Source organism: Macrosteles quadrilineatus, unplaced genomic scaffold (genome assembly GCF_028750875.1).
Source record: "Macrosteles quadrilineatus isolate MER2022 unplaced genomic scaffold, UCM_ALF_1.0 Scaffold_5__1_contigs__length_97177068, whole genome shotgun sequence".
NCBI lineage: Eukaryota > Metazoa > Arthropoda > Insecta > Hemiptera > Cicadellidae > Macrosteles > Macrosteles quadrilineatus.
Genome location: NW_026542598.1, coordinates 80805003 through 80823322, shown reverse-complemented (window position 1 = coordinate 80823322; position 18320 = coordinate 80805003). Strand labels below are relative to the sequence as shown.

Genomic DNA, 18320 nt, shown 5'->3' with positions numbered 1-18320 from the left:
GAGAATTTTCAAAAATCAACAGAAACATAATTTTTTTTAACTTACTTCAGTCACATTGGTGGTTGTGTAACCGTATTTGCCTTAAATTCTAAGAACCGCATAGTTCATTTATGTATTCTCGCTCACAAGCATATGTGGGTTGTATTTAAGGAATTTAAAATGTTAAATCAGTATGGAAAGTTCCCAATAAAGGCTTGTGCCAATCTATTAACATTACAAGCAGTCAAATTGTATACAACTTTACAAAAAAAAAGCCATATAACAAATCAGTCATAAATCACGCCTCAAGCACAGACCTCATCAGTAGCAAGTTCACCACCCCGGGCCTTGGATGTGATGAATGTGTCACAATTAGTGTCGTCATCTCGTAATCAGCTGATGATTAATGTGATCAAACTCGCTTGTCACAGCCTAACACTGCTCGTGTTGTCTCTCCCTCGTTTGTCTGCAGATGTGCTGAATGGCGCTACTGGTTGTCTAGGAATGCGAGCGGGGTTAACCTTTTGACCTCCGAGGTTTTAAGTGGTTTTTGCTGATCGTTATACAGATTTTTCCTTTTGAACACAATATTGTGATTGTTATGAAACAAGTTTTTGATGGACGCATCAGAACAATAATTGAAGAGGAATGATTTGATCATCAATCATTGAGGACGACATCTTATACTAACTTCACCATTGATTACACCTAACGTTCTACAGCATTCATGATATTAGTACGTAGATCCAAATCATTTGTGTGGTAGTGTAGTTATATCCTTGTCTCACTGGTCTAAGCACACGACAAACACTGTTTTTATCCAGATTCGGTTGTTAGGCTTGTATAAATAGTTTTGGTTGTTACTAAAAATAATCAAAATGACTCGTCGTTGCAACGTTGTGGGTATGAGGCGGACACAAGGAATCCAAAGGCTGTTGAAATCCAAAGATAGTCGTACTGAAATATCAATCTTCGGGGTCGAAAAGAAAAAATATGAGGGTTGATATTTTGCTTGCAAATTAAAATTATTTGGACTGAAATTTTAACTGAAATAAGAGTGGAGGATGAGAGTAGAATTGTGTAAAATGATCTGAGTAGTTTTGCTACTGACTAAGACCAGCTGTTTCTTCAACCAGCATCACTTATTAAAATTACACTAATCAAGGACAGCTGGGCCCAGTTTTGAACCATCAGAAGCTTTACTTTTCTCATGATCAACCGACAAGTTTCTGATTGTCAGCCAAGCAATGCGGCAACTCATCTTTATCCTCCCCCCCCCCCCCCCAGCTTTGACCCTTTAAAGGTATCAATATATTTGCGTAATGTTTGAGTGATCGGTGTTCTAACTGCAATGAAGTTACTGATCACTGATTATTGGGAGAAAGACCTGGACGAAGCTTGTAGTCTGTTGAAGTTTTTTTTTGGCTCTGTAGTTTATGATAGGTTCCAAGGACACCAAGTTGTACTGGTCGGGCTGGAGTATAGTTCTTGTGTCTGCTCCAAACATTTTGTGACTTTTCTCGTAATGAAAAGTACACTATGTCACAAACATAATGACTTTGAAATGAATGTAAAATTCAGAAATGTTTTCACAGTTGTCAATATTTACGTACACTTCCCGGTTTCCTTGGCTGGATAAACACTAATGTAGTACTGTATAACGTTTATTTAATTTGAAATTTACAAATCATAACAAACACTTCCAAGAATTATTGTCTGTTATTCAAGCTTCAGAGTTCTTCATTTGACTCGGTTTAGTACTTGCTTATGAAATAGACACTGCAAAACAGGTTCCCGCAAAAAATTGTATGCTATACTTTTTAAATGGCTACTTTCGATTCTTAAATCGCAATCACAAATCATATTACCTATTAGGTAGGTGTAACAGACATATATTCCTCCTCAGTGAATATATAACTATTCAATGTATGCATATGTCTGCAAATTGTTTTAAAGAATGAGTATTTTTCAATGATAGAGCACTTTTTTTTGTCAGGCATCATTACCAAAACATCACTATAATAAAGGTTATCATTCAACTCATTCAACTGAGCTGATTTCAGCTCTGGTATGTTGTGCCTGAAATATACTTGTGATAAGCAAGGTAGAGTTTGTGAGCACTGTGCGGAAATGTCTATCTCAAATGTATATCGGGCGAGGGGGCGGTGTTGAACTTTGTCCTAGACACCAGCACTAGTGCTAGACACCACTTAAGTGTACCATAGAGTGTATACTCTATTATTTACTTCTCTGTGTTTCGGCCAACATTTTGATGACAATCTTTAATGTTTGATTGTGTTTAATGCGTACGCTGGCTAGAAGGTGAGTCACAACTGGTATGGCTGCCTGTGCAGGGTGACACACGCATAACATTGGACCTGTCTAAACAATATAGTTTACTGTATATAGGTGGTGATATGTTGTGTGTTAATTTTAAACAACTACTTATCTATGTAAGGTCCATTGTTAAGCTCCCTCTATATGTCGCATGTCTGTTGTCCCATGTACTGTATGCAGCTTCCTACCTGTTGTGGCATACCTACTGGTGTATTGTTGAAGCTAATTAGTTAAAAATGAATTGTTATACTGTAATGAGATATTTTTTTAAATAACTTTACACACACAAGGAAAATGTAACATTAGGCTATATAAAAAAATATTACGTAACCTGCTCTAGCGGGTACAAGAAAGCTTCTTGGTTTACCTAAATAAGATTAGAGTTGATAAATAAGGATAAAATGTAAAGATAGGTAATTTTGTGGCATGTACCCTTATAGCTTATAGAAATTCTATTTCTAGCAGCATTCGCTAATAAATTAAATGGCTTAGCTGCGTTTCTATTTTAGCTAGCTCTTTTACTATAGATAGATGCAGACATTCTATTCCAATGTTAAAGTTATTGTCTATACTATTATAAAAAAGAGGTGGTTGCTGTATGTGTGTATGTGTGTATGGGAAAAGTAAACTCGAAAAATACTGGTCGGATTGGGCTGAAATTTGGCATGATGATAGCTCACATTCCCGATTAACATATAGGCATATTCTTATTTCAAAAATCCTTTCGGGCTCCGCCCCAGTGGCTCTGGAGTTTCCCATGTTAACCTTATGAGAAATGGAATTATTGAATCTTAACAGCTGTTTCAATTAAACAAGTTGGTTCTGTTCTATGATGTTCAATAGCATTAAAGTTACAAGGATTACCAACAGGGTGCAGCACTATTATTTCTTTTACATTTATGACAACAGCTAATTTGCAACCAAAAGGTGAGTGAGCGTAGCGAACGAACTTCAACCTGGAGGCGAGTTAGCGTAGCGAACGAGCTAACCTGAAGGCAAGTGAGCGCAGCGAACGAGCTCCAACCTAAAGGTGAGTGAGCGTAGCGAACGAGCTCCAACCTAAAGGTGAGTGAGCGTAGCGAACAAACTTCAACCAGGACGTGATTGAGCCATGCGAACGAGATAATCTTGAAAATTAAGAAGTTAAACGGGGCAAAGCCCGCGGGTTACAGCTAGTTTTTTATAGAATTAAGTTACTTATTCCCATTAGTAAAACAATTTTAAAGAAGCTATAAACTAAAAATCTTGACAATTTTTAGGGAATGTTTTAGTAGAAATCCAGCTGGGTAAATAGACAATTTGATTACTCTGCAGGTTTGCTGCAGCGGGGGTATTTAATGGTTTCAATTTACCAATTCAAAATTTAATGTACTGCAAAGTCTTTTAATAAAATGGTGATGCTTTAAGAATGCAAGGGTGCCAAATAGATCTTCAAACCTAATTAAAGCCGCGTTTACACCGGAGTTTCAAACAAAAAGTTGCAAACTTTTATTGCAAACAGCAGTTGCAAACAGTAGTTTCAAATAAATGTTTGCAATTTTTATTTCATGATTTGTTTCCACGTTTCATGAAAATGTTTGAAATAATTTCGACCTTGATTATGACTCGCCTCGTTCTGGTTCTGATTATTCCGAGGATGTCAAGTGTCGAGGATAGCCGCGGCGGCGTGTGTCGTGTTGTCATATCAACGTAGGCCGAGACGATGCTGGGTGAACATTGGTGATTGTATGAATCATCAAATTAAAATTATTATTAATTTTAAAGATTACAAGGACTTAATTATAAGTCTTTTAATCCACATGAGACGTTATTATTATTTTTAAATTAGACGACCTTGTCATTTGAGGTTAGTGTTAATTCATTGACAGTCAAACAGCATTTTTCCGATTAATTTAACACTGAGTCGAGACACAGGGTGGTGCGAGTGATCACGTCGTGAGTGAGAGTGGAGGATGTAGGGAAGGGGATGGCGGAGAAATGTTTCTGTTTCGTGTTTCAACGGCTCATAGTGACCGAAACTAGTGTTGCAAACAAAGAGTTTGCAACTCCCTTTGATCTTTACCGACTTCAAGTGGAAACAAAAATTTCTGTTGCAAACACTGAAAAACTGTTTGCAACAGCAAAATGTTTCGTCTAAAAATGTGCGTTTTTAGAGATGTTTGCAATTTCTGTTTGCAACTCGTGTTTCAAACTCCGGTGTAAACGCGGCTTTATTCATAGGCCAAACAATTTGTTGTCCAACTGTTCTATTTTACATTTGAAATCATGTTATGATCTGCGTTACCGACGCGTAGTTAGTGATGTCGCTAATAGATAGCGTTGCAGTGGTGTGAGTAGTGTGCGCTGTGCGCGTTGCTCACAAGACCGCTCCACACAGAACAGACGCAGCTGTGAGCTGACACCAGTAGTTCTCTTGATTGCCGCGAGACAGCGTGGCGATGCACAACAATAACAATATCAGCTGGAGATAAGAGGGATGATTACGTTGTTGATAGGAAACCCGTCAAAACCCTTGTGTATCGTACTTGCCTATCTTTAGAAACCACGTAGTACATCGCAAAATTAAACTTGGTTTAGTAATTAGTAATTCGATTTAAATTCAAATCAAGCGCCAATTAAAAAATTACATTTCAGTCCAGTTTTATCACTTGTGTGAGCCATTCACTTTACTACAAAATAAACTGAGTTGTAATATTTTTTAATGCAAGATCGTTTTCAATAAACTGTTCACTAATTACAAAAATATATATTGTCTATGGTTCAATGCACGAATGATAGAGCAGAAACTGAACGATTCATAAACATAAATAAATTATGTCACTGGCCCGAAAGTAAACGTGTTTTATTAGTAATAATATTTAAATTGAACTGTCAATGCAGCGTATAGGCATTCGGACCAGTGACGTCATTTGTTATAATGTTTAAGATCCATACCGTGTCTGTTCTAATATTCGTGGTGTACTATTGATCTGTGTTGTGAACCTGTTTAACCATATAGATTGTTATGGTGGTAAATAATTCAACATCTGATTTTGTGATTTCTGATAAGAATTATTCTTCGATGACAGGAATTTGGTGCAATCGTGTCTGTGTGACATTTTTTAAACCCGTACGTCAATATCATTGCAGTAGAGGGTGGTGATAAAGGAAGTCAAGTTTCCGGTCTCTCCTTGGTCTGCTTGGCACGTCTGTCTGTGTCACGACCGTCGCGACTGCTCTTCGGTCCTTCGTAGCCAGCAGGTCCAAATATGAAATTTTGTAATAATTAGCCGCAGCTAATCAATCAGTCTGTGGTCAATTCGTCTGTAGAAAGTGTATAAATTCGTCAACTATAAGTATAAATACACCCCAACGAATGGCGTTTCCAAAAGTTAGATTTATTAGATAAGTTGGTATTTAGTTTTATTTACTAGTTGTATTCTCTATTGTAAATCAATTAGTTTTTAACATAACGATCCATGATGATTGTGATAAATTTAACCAATCGGTAATCTATGGAGGAGCGGTTGTTCTTGTTGTTAGCGCGAAACTTAGAGTCCCGGGTTCTAATCCTGCTCATCACCAACTGCTACGTGATAATGTTGTAACCTGCGACAGTGTAACCTGTTGTTGGAAACCCATCTTAAGCTGTTGGTCCATCTGAGTAGAAAACAAAACAGATAGGTTTCTCAATAATACAGATAGGGTTTTCAGACAAAGAGAACTTTCTCTTTTCCGGAGAACTTACTCTGTTTCTAAAAAGTTTCTCTGTTTAGAAGAACTCACTCCATTAAAAGTTAACTACGCATAATATATTTATCTTATCGACCAATCAAGTCCTTGCGAGATAAAAGTTCCGCAGTTAGACTCTATGACGCCGACAAACAGACCTAACCTATAAACTTCTGCATCACTGGAGTTATTAGGAATTCTCGTCACTCATTTCCTGACCAGACTATATTGTTGACCTTCTCGCATGTTGCCTTTTAAAGTGCGATATGCGGCGGGATTGAATCATCGTCCAGTTCTTGTACTGTTATTGTTGTCAGTACAAGGTTTTCCTCCCTTTTCATTTTTTCAGTACAAACAGGTTTTGTACGTTACAGTATTTAGTTTTTGTTCTCCAGTTGGAAGTTTTGTTCATTTGTTATACTTCATGATGGATTGAATTGGAATTGGTTTTACCTATAGCTCGTATAGAATTTTGTAAATACCGTACTTGTTTTAAATCTGCTGCATTTCTCAGATTCATTTTACGGTTCTTCGGTTCCTACATTCTTGGGGTTCTTCGCTTCTTGGGGACCTCCTATACAGCCAGTTGAAAGTCTTGGTCCCGATTTATTCTTATTCAATGCTTTGGAAAGCTATGTCATCATTGCGCTATGTTTATGCACAGTTTTGTTTGTGTGCCTCTCAATGCTATTGGGATATTTACGTGTTCAAGAGGACTATCCAAATGATGATCTTGCGTCGACCTTTTTTTACATAGTATCTATCTATGGATGCCCCAATGACAAATTACATCAAGAAGGATCGAACCAGCAACATTCAGATTTGGAAGCTAACACCAAGTACCATACTCTGCTACCCTGACAATTGAATCTCTTTGTCCAATCCGTTTTCATGTACGCAAGTGCTTTACGAATTCAACTGACACTGTAAAAAAATTTACTATAGTCCAAAAAGAACATCACTAACACAATTTTTTTTGTCGTGAAGCAGCTCTTTATTTAGTTTCACGCATTTTTGGTTCTTAATGAAATTTGAAGAGGTCCAATGAAACTTGCGTTCCTTTTATGGTGTAGTTCACTCTTACACTGAACGTATTTGTTTGGCTCTTAAAGAAATTTGAAGAGGTCCGATGAAACTTACGTTTCTTTTATGCTAGGCCTACCTAGTTCACTGTTAGACTGAAAGTACTTTTTGGCTCTTAAAGAAATTTGAGGAGGTCCGATGAATTTTTGGCAGTTCACTGTTACACTGAAAGTATATTTTGGCTCTTAAAGACACTTGAAGAGGTCCAATGAAACTTACGTTCCCTTTGATGGTAGTTCACTTTCACTGTTACACTGAAAGTATTTTTTGCTCTTAAAGAAATTTGAGGAAGTCCAATGAAACCTACGTCTCCTTGATAGTAGTTCACTGTTACACTGAAAGTATAGTAGAATACAAAGTCTGTTGCTGCTGATCTCCGAAGACAAGTTTTTCCTCGGAATGTTCCACTTTGCCCACATCTAAGTGCGTTGCGACACATGCTGTATACTGTAGGATGATGCTGGGCGTTTATCTTCTTGCTTATCCACAGTCTTAACAACAATCACAACGCATTACCTTTTTGGAAGCATCAGCTGTTTCCATGCCCATTACCGTCGTTCCTCATCATAGGTGTTTAGGTGCGGTGGAATGTATTGCAGAGTTCCCCACTTATCGATATTGTCATGCTAATATTTGAGGTTAGGTTCTGCTACAATGGTACAGTCTGGTGCGCGGTGCGCGGCAGGTGAACTGACTGTACCGTCCTTGGTTGTGGTTGTCCCCGCCATCGCGCGAACGCTCGTGGTTTTCCCTCGCAGTTTGGTTACAGAGCGCGCCGAAGAAAGATGGCGACCGATCAGCTGTTAGTGTTTTTGACGTTTAGTCTGTGTTTGTGAAGTTTTCGGATACTGTTTTCGATTTGTTGTGCTGCTAATTGTTTTATTGTTTCTGTTGGGATTTTTTTGCGACAGTTGGATTATTTTGTAGCTTTCTAGAGAGCTCTCGGTTTCACCGCCGGGATCACAGTAATTTCTCTTTTGCGGATCTAATTAACGATTTTAACATTTTGCAGTTTACTTTAAATTAATTGCTTCATTTGTATAACATTTTAACAAATGAATTGTTTTACTTTCGAGCCTTATTAAAAACATAACCCACAAACGTAAAAAGATAACACTCTAAATTACTAAAAGGATAAGCTAATTAACTTTGTATAAATATAATACATTAATTGAAACTCAACCCGTATATCACAAGTCCTAACATTGTAATAAGTAATTTAATTACTCTCAACGCATTTAACCTCTAGTTAATTCATGCACCTGTGCGGGCTAACTGTCTGAAGTCATTGACATGGTTCATGTTTACAATAATTATTTGTTTACAATTTGAATACAAAGAATTCGTGGGACAGTTAGTTGATTTGTTGCAGACCCTATTACCATCAGAATTATTATACATATGGTATTTGTTGTTGAATGATGCGTGGTTTTGAAATAAAATAAACTTGACTACCTTCTATCTCGTATTCATTTGTTTTAAAATAGAATTTTGTTAAACTTTTTCTTTTCTAACATGTAAAGTATTCTTTGATTGAACAAAGCACATACATGTTTAATTTAATGTAACAGTGGAGCCATCCTCTTTTATTACTGGACAACTTGCCATTTACTTGATTCAGATTGTTGTATTTTGAGAGCATAAACTTTCTGCTTTTTTAATTTAGCAAAACTGAATCATAAATTATCGAATATTTTCGTTGACCACTCGTTGTGAATGACTATTAAACTAATATAATTCATTAATCTTTTGTAGTGTGGGGGTTGTATAATAAGGAATTTTTGAAAAGGGAAAAACTTCCATGTCATTGGCTCCCAAGTGTCCAAGTAAGGACTAAAATATCCGTGTAAATTTGTAGATCTATTCAAAATCGTCTAAACTTGTGTTACGGTATTTTAGACATTGATTTTTTTTCAATCAATTAATTTTTACACAGTTAATTGTTCCCATTGAGAATAGTTTACTCACATTAACGTCAACGGTTTATTTATTATACTGTTAGGTCTAAAACACCAATTCGATACATATATATATATATATATACGGTATTTGATATTCGTTATTGTACAGTTCTGTACTTTGGATCAACGATTATTTTTTCACACAAAAAGGTCCCCTGATTCACATTTTTGTCAGAAAACATCATAGATACAGCTCTCTCTTTAATAAGGCTTACATACTAACTAATCACTTTTTGGAATAGATACAGCATTTACAAACGATATCGAAAGCCTGTCCCCATTGTCCCCCAAAAAACTTCCTTTTCATCCGGGGATTTTCATGGCCAAACATCAATCAGACCAAAAAAGGCAAGTAGGGCGAGGTTGCGGGACAAAAGACTAAGTCGCAAATTGTCGGTTTAATGGGTGCCTGTTAAGTGCCTCAGATCGGTTGAGTTCCAAGAAAATTAGGCAATGAAAATCGTGTCAAAGAATTCGCTAAATCCTGCAAAGCATTCATTTTTCACAAGCACATCTGTTCACAAATTCCTCAATGAATTGTGGTTACAGTATGCTGTGAGTTGTAGACTCACTGTCAACAAAACAACTACCGTCCCATTTCCCTACTGAAGCAGTTTTCGCAATTCCACCAACGTTCTCCTATGACCCCATCCTCTTGCCTCACTATGTCACCAGTCAGTAAGCCACCGGTTTGGATTCATTCATGCCTATATTTAGGTCCGACTTGTCATGGCGGTCGTGCCTAAGCATATTTGCGCTCATTTAGATATGTTCGTTATGACATCGTGTGAATAGTGGGGGAATTGAGGATAGTGATTGGGAATTAATGATTACAGCGGTTAATTTTCAACTATACAATTACTGTTACGGATTTTTGAGAGGAGTAATTTCGGATATATGATGTTATATTTTGAAACAATTAAAATACTGTACCCTGGTTTGATTTGGAATTAAAACAAACCAAGTTATTTACTGACGTATTTGGAACTTGTCACAAATTAAATATATTGAGTCCCTATAAGTGTATACCAGTAATTCCTGTTTTATTATGTTAAATAAACAAATATAATGATTCTATCGGTGGATTTCAATACTAGTAAATTTCGTAATCTGCTAAATAAGTATTTACTTTATTTCAATACATTCCATCTCTAATGATTCATCACTAAATTGCTTGGCTATAAAGTGACAAAATCTTTTGGTTCTAGCGGTGGATGTTGATACTAATTCATAATCTTCTAATTTACTAAAAGAATAACCTGTTCTGACGAATTAGCACAACAAATCAGAAACGGTATACCACAAGGGTGTGTATTAGCCCCAGTGTTATTTCCCAGGCGATCCGCTGTGTACTAGTGTGAACGATGTCGCTGTACAAGTTCGTGAAGACCTCCACCTCCACGCGGGAGGGTCGTGGAGTGTCCCCTGGCCGACTGTTTGTCGAGGGTCGCTCGGAGGACGACCATGTGAGATCCATGGAGGCGGTGTACACCAGGAGGCATCTGTCCACGGACTACCACGGGAGTGCGGAGGAGTCTAGACACTCTGCGAGACGTCCTGGCGGCGTGAGGAGCGTGACGACCCGGGTGGTGAGGAAGACGACGACGTTGACCAGAGGGGAGGAACGCAGCGTGACCGAGAGTCTGGTCAGGGAAGGTCATCAGAGGTTGGAGAATGTGGCGCTGGAGAGGAGTCATGACCATCGGGCGATACAGGCCAAGAGGGCGAAGGTAGCGAACTTTGATAATTGGAAAATGTAACTGTTAAGTCAATGGATTACTCAAGTTTGCTAGTTTTCTAATCAAGAGTTTAATGGTTCGAAACTGGACCTAGTTGTTGATTGGTTGTTGATTGGGTTCGGAATTAATGATCCTGGCCAAAGGAACAGCTGGTCCTTGTCTATAAAACTACCATAGGCATCTTACTGATTTGTAGGTCCTTCATTCATATTCTGCTTCTGTTGGCGCCTCTGTCTTATAGACATGTTCGAAGTTTGGACGTCACTATCTTTTCTGTCAGGTTCTCAACCCTTATATATCTCTTTTTTGGCAAAGACCCCTGTCAATTTCATTCCAAGTAACGTTCAAATTACTGTCGCCTTGATTAGTTTCCCAACGTGTATATACATTTCATCGTAGGACTGAATCCTGACTTTACTTGGTTGAATCTGATGATGTTTGTCATGAATTGTAATTTTTTTTATACTAACTAGTGTTTTTAAAACTCAAAATTCAAATAACTCTTTGTGGATTCACATTATTTTATTCTCGAGTGTTCCCCCTTGGGAAATATTGCGGAAGCTCACTTGCAGTAACGACAAAGACTTGCAACAGCGTAATAAGGCTATGCTCAGTTGACTCTTGAAACCGCCAAGCGTTACCTGCAATTAAACCCAATTATGGTTACCTTGTCACTCCGCCGGGCACACACCATGGAGACATTACGCAGGATGTACCGTTGGAACACATGGAACACACTCACATGTCTAATGTGTCCTTGAGAACATATGAAACACTAGCTGCAAGTGTTAGACACTAGAATAGCACGGGAAACAAACTCTTCAGGTTTAAGATGTGCCGAAGATACACGTCGAACACATTCTGTGTGGGACGCTCTTCTGGAACACATTAAACACTGCAGACGTTATATTTGCTTTTGAAACACAAGGGACACTCTACAGTTGTTAGATTTGAAAGTGGGATCGTTTCTGCAGCTCAGCAGGTTATTTACTTAGACTACGTGGGACCCCTGTAGGTGTAAGGTGTGACGGCGGGATACGGATTTTTTTTACTGGAATAGAATCCTATAGGAGCACAAGGTTATAGCGTGAACTACCGTATAAGTCTCAATATCATACTGTAGAAGGCCCGCACGCATTATACAGGGTGATTTGTACTCAGTGTGACAATTTTTTTTTTTATGTAAGTACAAAGTAAATTAAGTGTGATGATGCATATCAAATGTTCCAAGTCTCAAAATTAGCGTCCCAAAAAATTATTTTATGTTTTTCAAAAATAACCATGCTTTTAAACTTAATACAGCGATTTCTCAATTACCTGTAGGCCTATATGGATTTGAGTAGATAATGTCATTTTCGTGTTCTACATTAAATTTGGAACAAGAATAATGGCGGAGGATCGGTTGTAAAAACTCCATTGTAAATAGATTCAAAGATAAAAATTAAGATATTTGATAAAAATTTTAAAAACCATGGTCTATTGTATTTTTCACACCCTGTATATAAGAAAGTGTCGTAATATGTTAAAAACTGCGCCATTTTATAAGCTTTCCAAACATATGCTACACTATTGATGTTTAGATATTTTTTTGTTTGTTTTAGTGGTTTGAATACCAGAAAACAGGGAACTTTTTACTGTTTTTACTGTTCATGTTGAATTAAAAACACATCTTTTGCTTAATACATGCCGACTTTCTATGTTTTAAATGTTAAAGACACCATGCTTTGTAGTCTTCAAACCATTAACGCGTACATAAGCAGACATAAACCTCACTAGTGTAGCATATCGTTGGAAAGCTTATAAAATGGCGCAGTTTTTAACATATTCCGACACTTTCTTGTATACAGAGTGTGAAAAATGCAATAGACCATTGTTTTTACTATTTTTATCAAACATCTTAATTTTTATCTTTGAATCTATTTACAATGGAGTTTTTACAACTGATCCTCCGTCATTTTCTATTATTCTTGTTCAAAATTTAATGTAGAACACGAAAATTACATTATCTACTCAAATCCATATACAGGTAATTGAGAAATCGTTGTATTAAGTTTAAAAGCACGGTTATTTTTGAAAAACATAAAATAATTTTTTGGGAAGCTAATTTTTAGACTTGGAACATTTTATATGCATCATCACACTTCATTTTCTTTGTACTTACACCAAAAAAATTTTGTCACACTGAGTACAAATCACCCTGTATACTGTATAGCGATGCTCAATAAACAACGGTCCCATTCTAAAAGAACAAAGGCTATATTCATCGATTGACTTACAAGCTGGACCTTCATAAATCTTGGCCATGATAAGCAACTCATTCAACAATACCTAAGTTTTTGGCTACGCACCTTTTTGCCTATTTCGCTAGCCAAGGTGTCAACATATTTTTTTCTACATTACACCCTGACGCAGCAGACCTGCACAATGGGTTTATTAGCTGGATGACGCACAGTTGCTACGTCACAATACACCGATCACTACGGTAATGTTAACGGTACAAAGGTACACGGGCCATATGGTGTGTTGTGCCGCGTTAGAATACATAGTACTGCCCTACTGTACTGAGGTTACCCGTCTTCAACCATAAAAAACTATACATGTTGATTTATAAATATTTTCCAAATTCCAATTTACCGATTTTTACCATTTAAAAGGTTGGAAATTGCAATTCAGACAAAACACATTTGTATTCTTTCCCCATTTTAGCGTTTTTTGTCGTAAAATGTTACTTGAATCCTTGTAACATGTTTGAATGTGTTAATATCGGCGTTTATGTGGCCTCAAACAACGTATCTGGCAATTAATTGTGAAATAAGTAGTTGAAAGTAAAATTTTCCTATGAGATTTTGGATGCGATTTCAGTTAATTGGCAGCTAAGTTGCCATAAATGTAGGAGTGATTTGGCATCATGCTGAGCTTATCAATGTTAAGATTTACGTGACGAAGAATGCTATGACTATATAAGGCGAGACAAGTTGGAGAAATCTAGGCTTTAACTATTAATCTCTGTCGGGGGTTTTCGAGGGTATTCTAATCAAGAAGTTGGTTTAAATGTTTAAAAAATCATAAAAAGTTAGGGTATTGGTGAATTTAGTGCTTACCTAGTAATCAGAAGGTTTTAGATTGTATCCTGAGAAAAGTTATTAGCTTTTTGATAATTCGAAACTTGTCACAGCTGCCCATTTGGCTTTTAAAATATGACCCTGGCTAAAGATTAATCTGGTCTCATAGTACAGTTAGTAACAAAGCTACATAGATCATCTCACTCCGTTCTATTTTTTTATTTCCATTTATATTATTTAATTTGAAATACCCAGTCGCATCCCCATTTGAATTTGTAATTTAAAAATATAGGTACAGTAGTACTTTTAATTTTTGTTGGAATGCAATTGATTTGTAAAAAAAATGGTTCAATTGAAAAACTCTTCGAATAGAAACGGCTTATTCTTTTTTTAACGCCATGGCTTGATTTAGAGAAGAGTGTTTTTACAAATTCGCTCTTAAAGTAAGGCATACTTGTTATTTTATGACAATACAACACCTCTTTTCTCAAAGGAAACTTGACACTAAACTCTTCACAGTGTGGGAACTCGTACAGAAGCAATGTATCAGTATCCAATATAGTACAAGCAATTAGTCCTTAGTTTCCCCTCCTCATTTAGGACGCCTGATCGGTTTTTAACTGCCAGTTAACACGTTGGAAATGTTTCCTGATATTTCACATATTACTGGTACATATTGTTTCACTTCTCCATTGGAACTTCGATGCTGATCAAGGAATTTAATCATTAATCTTCGTTACCATGCCATTTTACATAAAGGCCAGTCAAAATCATTGTAATATTTTAGATTTAAGTTGGTAAACACAAAAAAAACATTAAATTAGCAAAAAAAAAAAACTAAACGATCTTTACATTTACCAGACAGAACTAACCTTAAAATTACCTTCAGCAGATCAATAAGGAAGATATAGCATCATAGATTAAACATACTCCCTCAGCAGTAGATTTGTCATCCTGATGTGGATCAGATGAAGACAATTTTATTATTAGATAAAAAAATCCCCGGTGCTGATAGTATCGTCTTTTTGTTTGCAATATGTTTCTCGCCATTTCAGTTATTTAAAACTTCGTTTATCAATTTTAAACGATCTAATCATAAACACTAAATCTTCCCCTAGTTATATAACCAAACATTGAAGCACATATCATGACTAAAATAATAGAAACAAAATGTTGTCGACACTTGCTCCTAGTGCCACTAACATCACTAGACGCGAAACGTGCTTCAAATTTTACAATGGAATGGAATTGTGTTTATTATTCTATGACACATCGCTGGTTTTGATTTGTTTCATTTTGGTGATTCGTTTTTTCATTATTTGACGGTAGTTTGTTATCCTGTAGTATCAGAGGAGAAGCAATAGTTGACGAATTGTTTACCATTATTGCTAGATGTGTGTGTTTTAGTATGCCGCAATGTTTACAAACGCAGTTGTTGTGAGACGTGTGTGTTTTAGATGTTAATAACCTTTTTGTTATCAGGCGCTTATCAACCGGGATTGCAGCGTCTTGGCTCACTGTATAATCCTGCCGAGATAGTGGAGTGAAGTAATCGCGTGCTTAAAATCATTTGAAAGCACTTGAAAGTGTTTTAAATTCCCCGTAAAATATTTGTAGTTACTGTAAACAGTAGATACATTTGAGTATGGGCTCAGGAAATAAATAAAAGTAACTAAAAACTAGGTGAAGAAAATCGGGTACCTAAAATGGTCTGTAGCATTGACGATAATGATTCGCTTTAAAGTTTACTAAGACATTGGTTTTGGTCGAGTTTACAGCCAGACTTCGGATAGTGTGATTGTAATGAGGAACAGTTTCAGCCCATAAAAGGGCTCCAATATCTATTACACAAATGTCAATGCCATTAAAACTACAAGTCATTTTGATCAGCATGAATGATTGTTACTTCCATCGGGATCGTAATCAAATTAGTTTCGGTTTGACATTAATATCTAGAGATGATTGCTGTTGAGAAAAGTTAGTAGATTTTTGATGGCTCGAAACTGGATTAGTTTTCTGATCATTGGGCTTTGATTACATGATCCTGACTGATGAAACGGTTGGTCAGTAACAAAACTACACAGATCATCTCACAACATTTCTACACTCATACTCACTCATATTTCGTTTAAAATACGCACCTAGGTGGTGTCTTCATCTCTATTCATTGATAATTGATAATAATAATTGATGTAGGCCTATCTTCGTATTGATCCAAAAGAAGACATTCTTACATTTTTACATAGCCATAGAATTGATAAATAGCCATTTCGAACATACATTAGTATAGCAAACAACTCTATGACTTGTGGATATTTAAACCATTTAAAATGGCCTTTCTTGATCAAAAATCCTGAGTTTTTGGAAGGTTTGCAAATTTAAAATTTTAAACGTACATAGTCAACATTCAGTTTCTATCCTTTCTCCTCCTTGAAATGTCTGCAAATCCAACAAGCTTTCAACGTGGGTTAACCGCGACACTTTCCCTGCCCACAGCTCGTGTTAACCTGCGCTAAACTGCCGATAAGTGGTTGAAGTACTTGACAAAAACAAAGCTACCACTTGCAAGATGGGCGTCAAGTGATGTGTGGGATATTTGGAACACGCATTTATTTATTAACCCAGATCGCAAAGACAGGTGTTTGTGGGCGAGATTGGGCGGGGTTGTGGGCCCAAGGATTGGCGTAGGCAATGCGTAGAAGCCGCTGTGTTGGGATGTCGATGAGTTATCATTGCCATATGGCTGTTAGAATGAAGTACTTGTTGAGACTTCGCCCCTTGATCCATCTTCAGACATTATTGAGTTTTCTGGAACTTCTTTCAGAATTGTTCAGGATTAAAGAATTGTCGTGGGCAATGCGCAGAAGCCGCCGTGTTGGGCTGTTGATGAGTCTTCATTGTCATATGGCTGTTAGAAGGTATGAAGTACTTGTTGAGACCCCATTGATCCATCTTCGGACATTATTGAGTTTTCTGGAACTTCTTTCTGAATTGTTCAGGATAAAAGAATTGTCGTAAGCAATGCGCAGAAGCTGCCGTGTTGGGCTGTTGATGAGTCTTCATTGTCATATGGTTGTTAGAAGGTAGTGTATGAAGTACTTGTTGAGACTTCGCCCCTTGACCCATCTTCAGACCCAAATGACCTCAATCTTTCAGTATTGAGTTTTCTGGAATATCTTACAGAGTTGGTTTAGGAGTGAAGAATTGGCCTTGGCAACGTTTAGAAGATCCCGACTTGGACTATGTTCTTCAAGTTTTACTGCCATTTGGCTGGGAGGAAATGTTCGACACTGCTGAATGTGGTGGTCGTAGTTAAACTTCACATAAAAATCAATTTGTTTTTCCTCATACAGGAGCGTTAAAACATGCTCAAACTTCTTGCAGACTATTTCATGAATTACGAATTGGCCTAGGTACTTCGTAGTAGCCTTCTTATAGGACCACGTTTTTGGCAACCCGATCATCTTGCAGAATTAATCCAGATGTGCGTTTCGGTTTGATTAAGGTTTAGGAAATATCTTTTTCATCTTGATCCGTCGTAAATGTTATTTTTAAATTGTTGTGTATGTCTTAGTGTAATTTTATGAAGTACATTATTCCCTAAATAATTTCAATTTCAATTTGAGGAATTGACGAAAAAGGTATAGTATTGATGCAAAAGTAAATAATGGTTTAGGATAATCTTACTTATGAATGAATCTGGTGAGAAACACTCGTCCTATTGTGTACACTCTGCCATATTTTTAGAGGAAATCCTTGATCGATCTGTCAAATATTGGGGCTCTATGATGAAAACAACTTTCGTAAGTCCTCATCCCGAAGGCTGTAAATCCCAAAATTCTGCCTATCCCTAATAGGACGTAGTGTGCGGAGTTATGTCAGATCCTCTCATCCTTTTTGGGTGTTCCGAGTGGAAGCTCGATGACAAATTTGTAAGTAAGATGAGGGAACGGTGGGCAGTGAGTAGGCGTCACCTTAGTCCTTGGTGTTGACTGGGATTGACACAATCAGGCTTGGTTTGCTCATAATAGCCAAGGCGCCACTGGCGAGGCTGACATTTGAATATGAGAGTGGAACGTGACACCTACAACTCCGGTTTGGTCAAAATTGCCAACTCCTGGAGTTCTCATCGTGATGCAAGTTATTGATTGGAAAGGTTGAAACGTCGGTGGTCTCTTTCCCCGTTACATTCCCCGTTTTCATCAGGATGTTTTGAGGGTGTAACTTTTTTCCTCGAATATTGGGTACCGCCTCGGGTTTAGAGGCAGGGGTGGCAGGTTTCTTAGCCTAACTACAAACGCTTGCATGAATGGTTGAGTAATGCATTGATAAAAAATCATACAATACCAAGGCATTGCACCGAATTAACCTGCACTGTCAGACATATTTCCAAAACACAATGCTCCGAAAAGTACTAATTTTGAAATGAAAGACTTCAAAAGCATTTA

General features: G+C 37.1%; 1 protein-coding gene across 16 annotated transcripts in view; it reads left to right on the top strand.

The window, feature by feature from the left end:
- Positions 1-7883: 7883 nt before the first annotated feature.
- Positions 7884-18320, top strand: part of LOC128994339 (dystonin) — a 127680-nt gene continuing 117243 nt past the window's right edge. For 15 of the 16 annotated variants that reach the window (XM_054418809.1, XM_054418822.1, XM_054418821.1 and 12 more), the window contains exons 1-2: positions 7884-8075; positions 10409-10801. In XM_054418809.1, coding sequence (XP_054274784.1) covers positions 10436-10801 — 366 coding nt within the window. In that variant the 5' untranslated portion in view covers positions 7884-8075; positions 10409-10435. The remainder of the gene's footprint in view (positions 8076-10408; positions 10802-18320) is intronic. The other variant, XM_054418807.1, reaches the window with a different exon arrangement.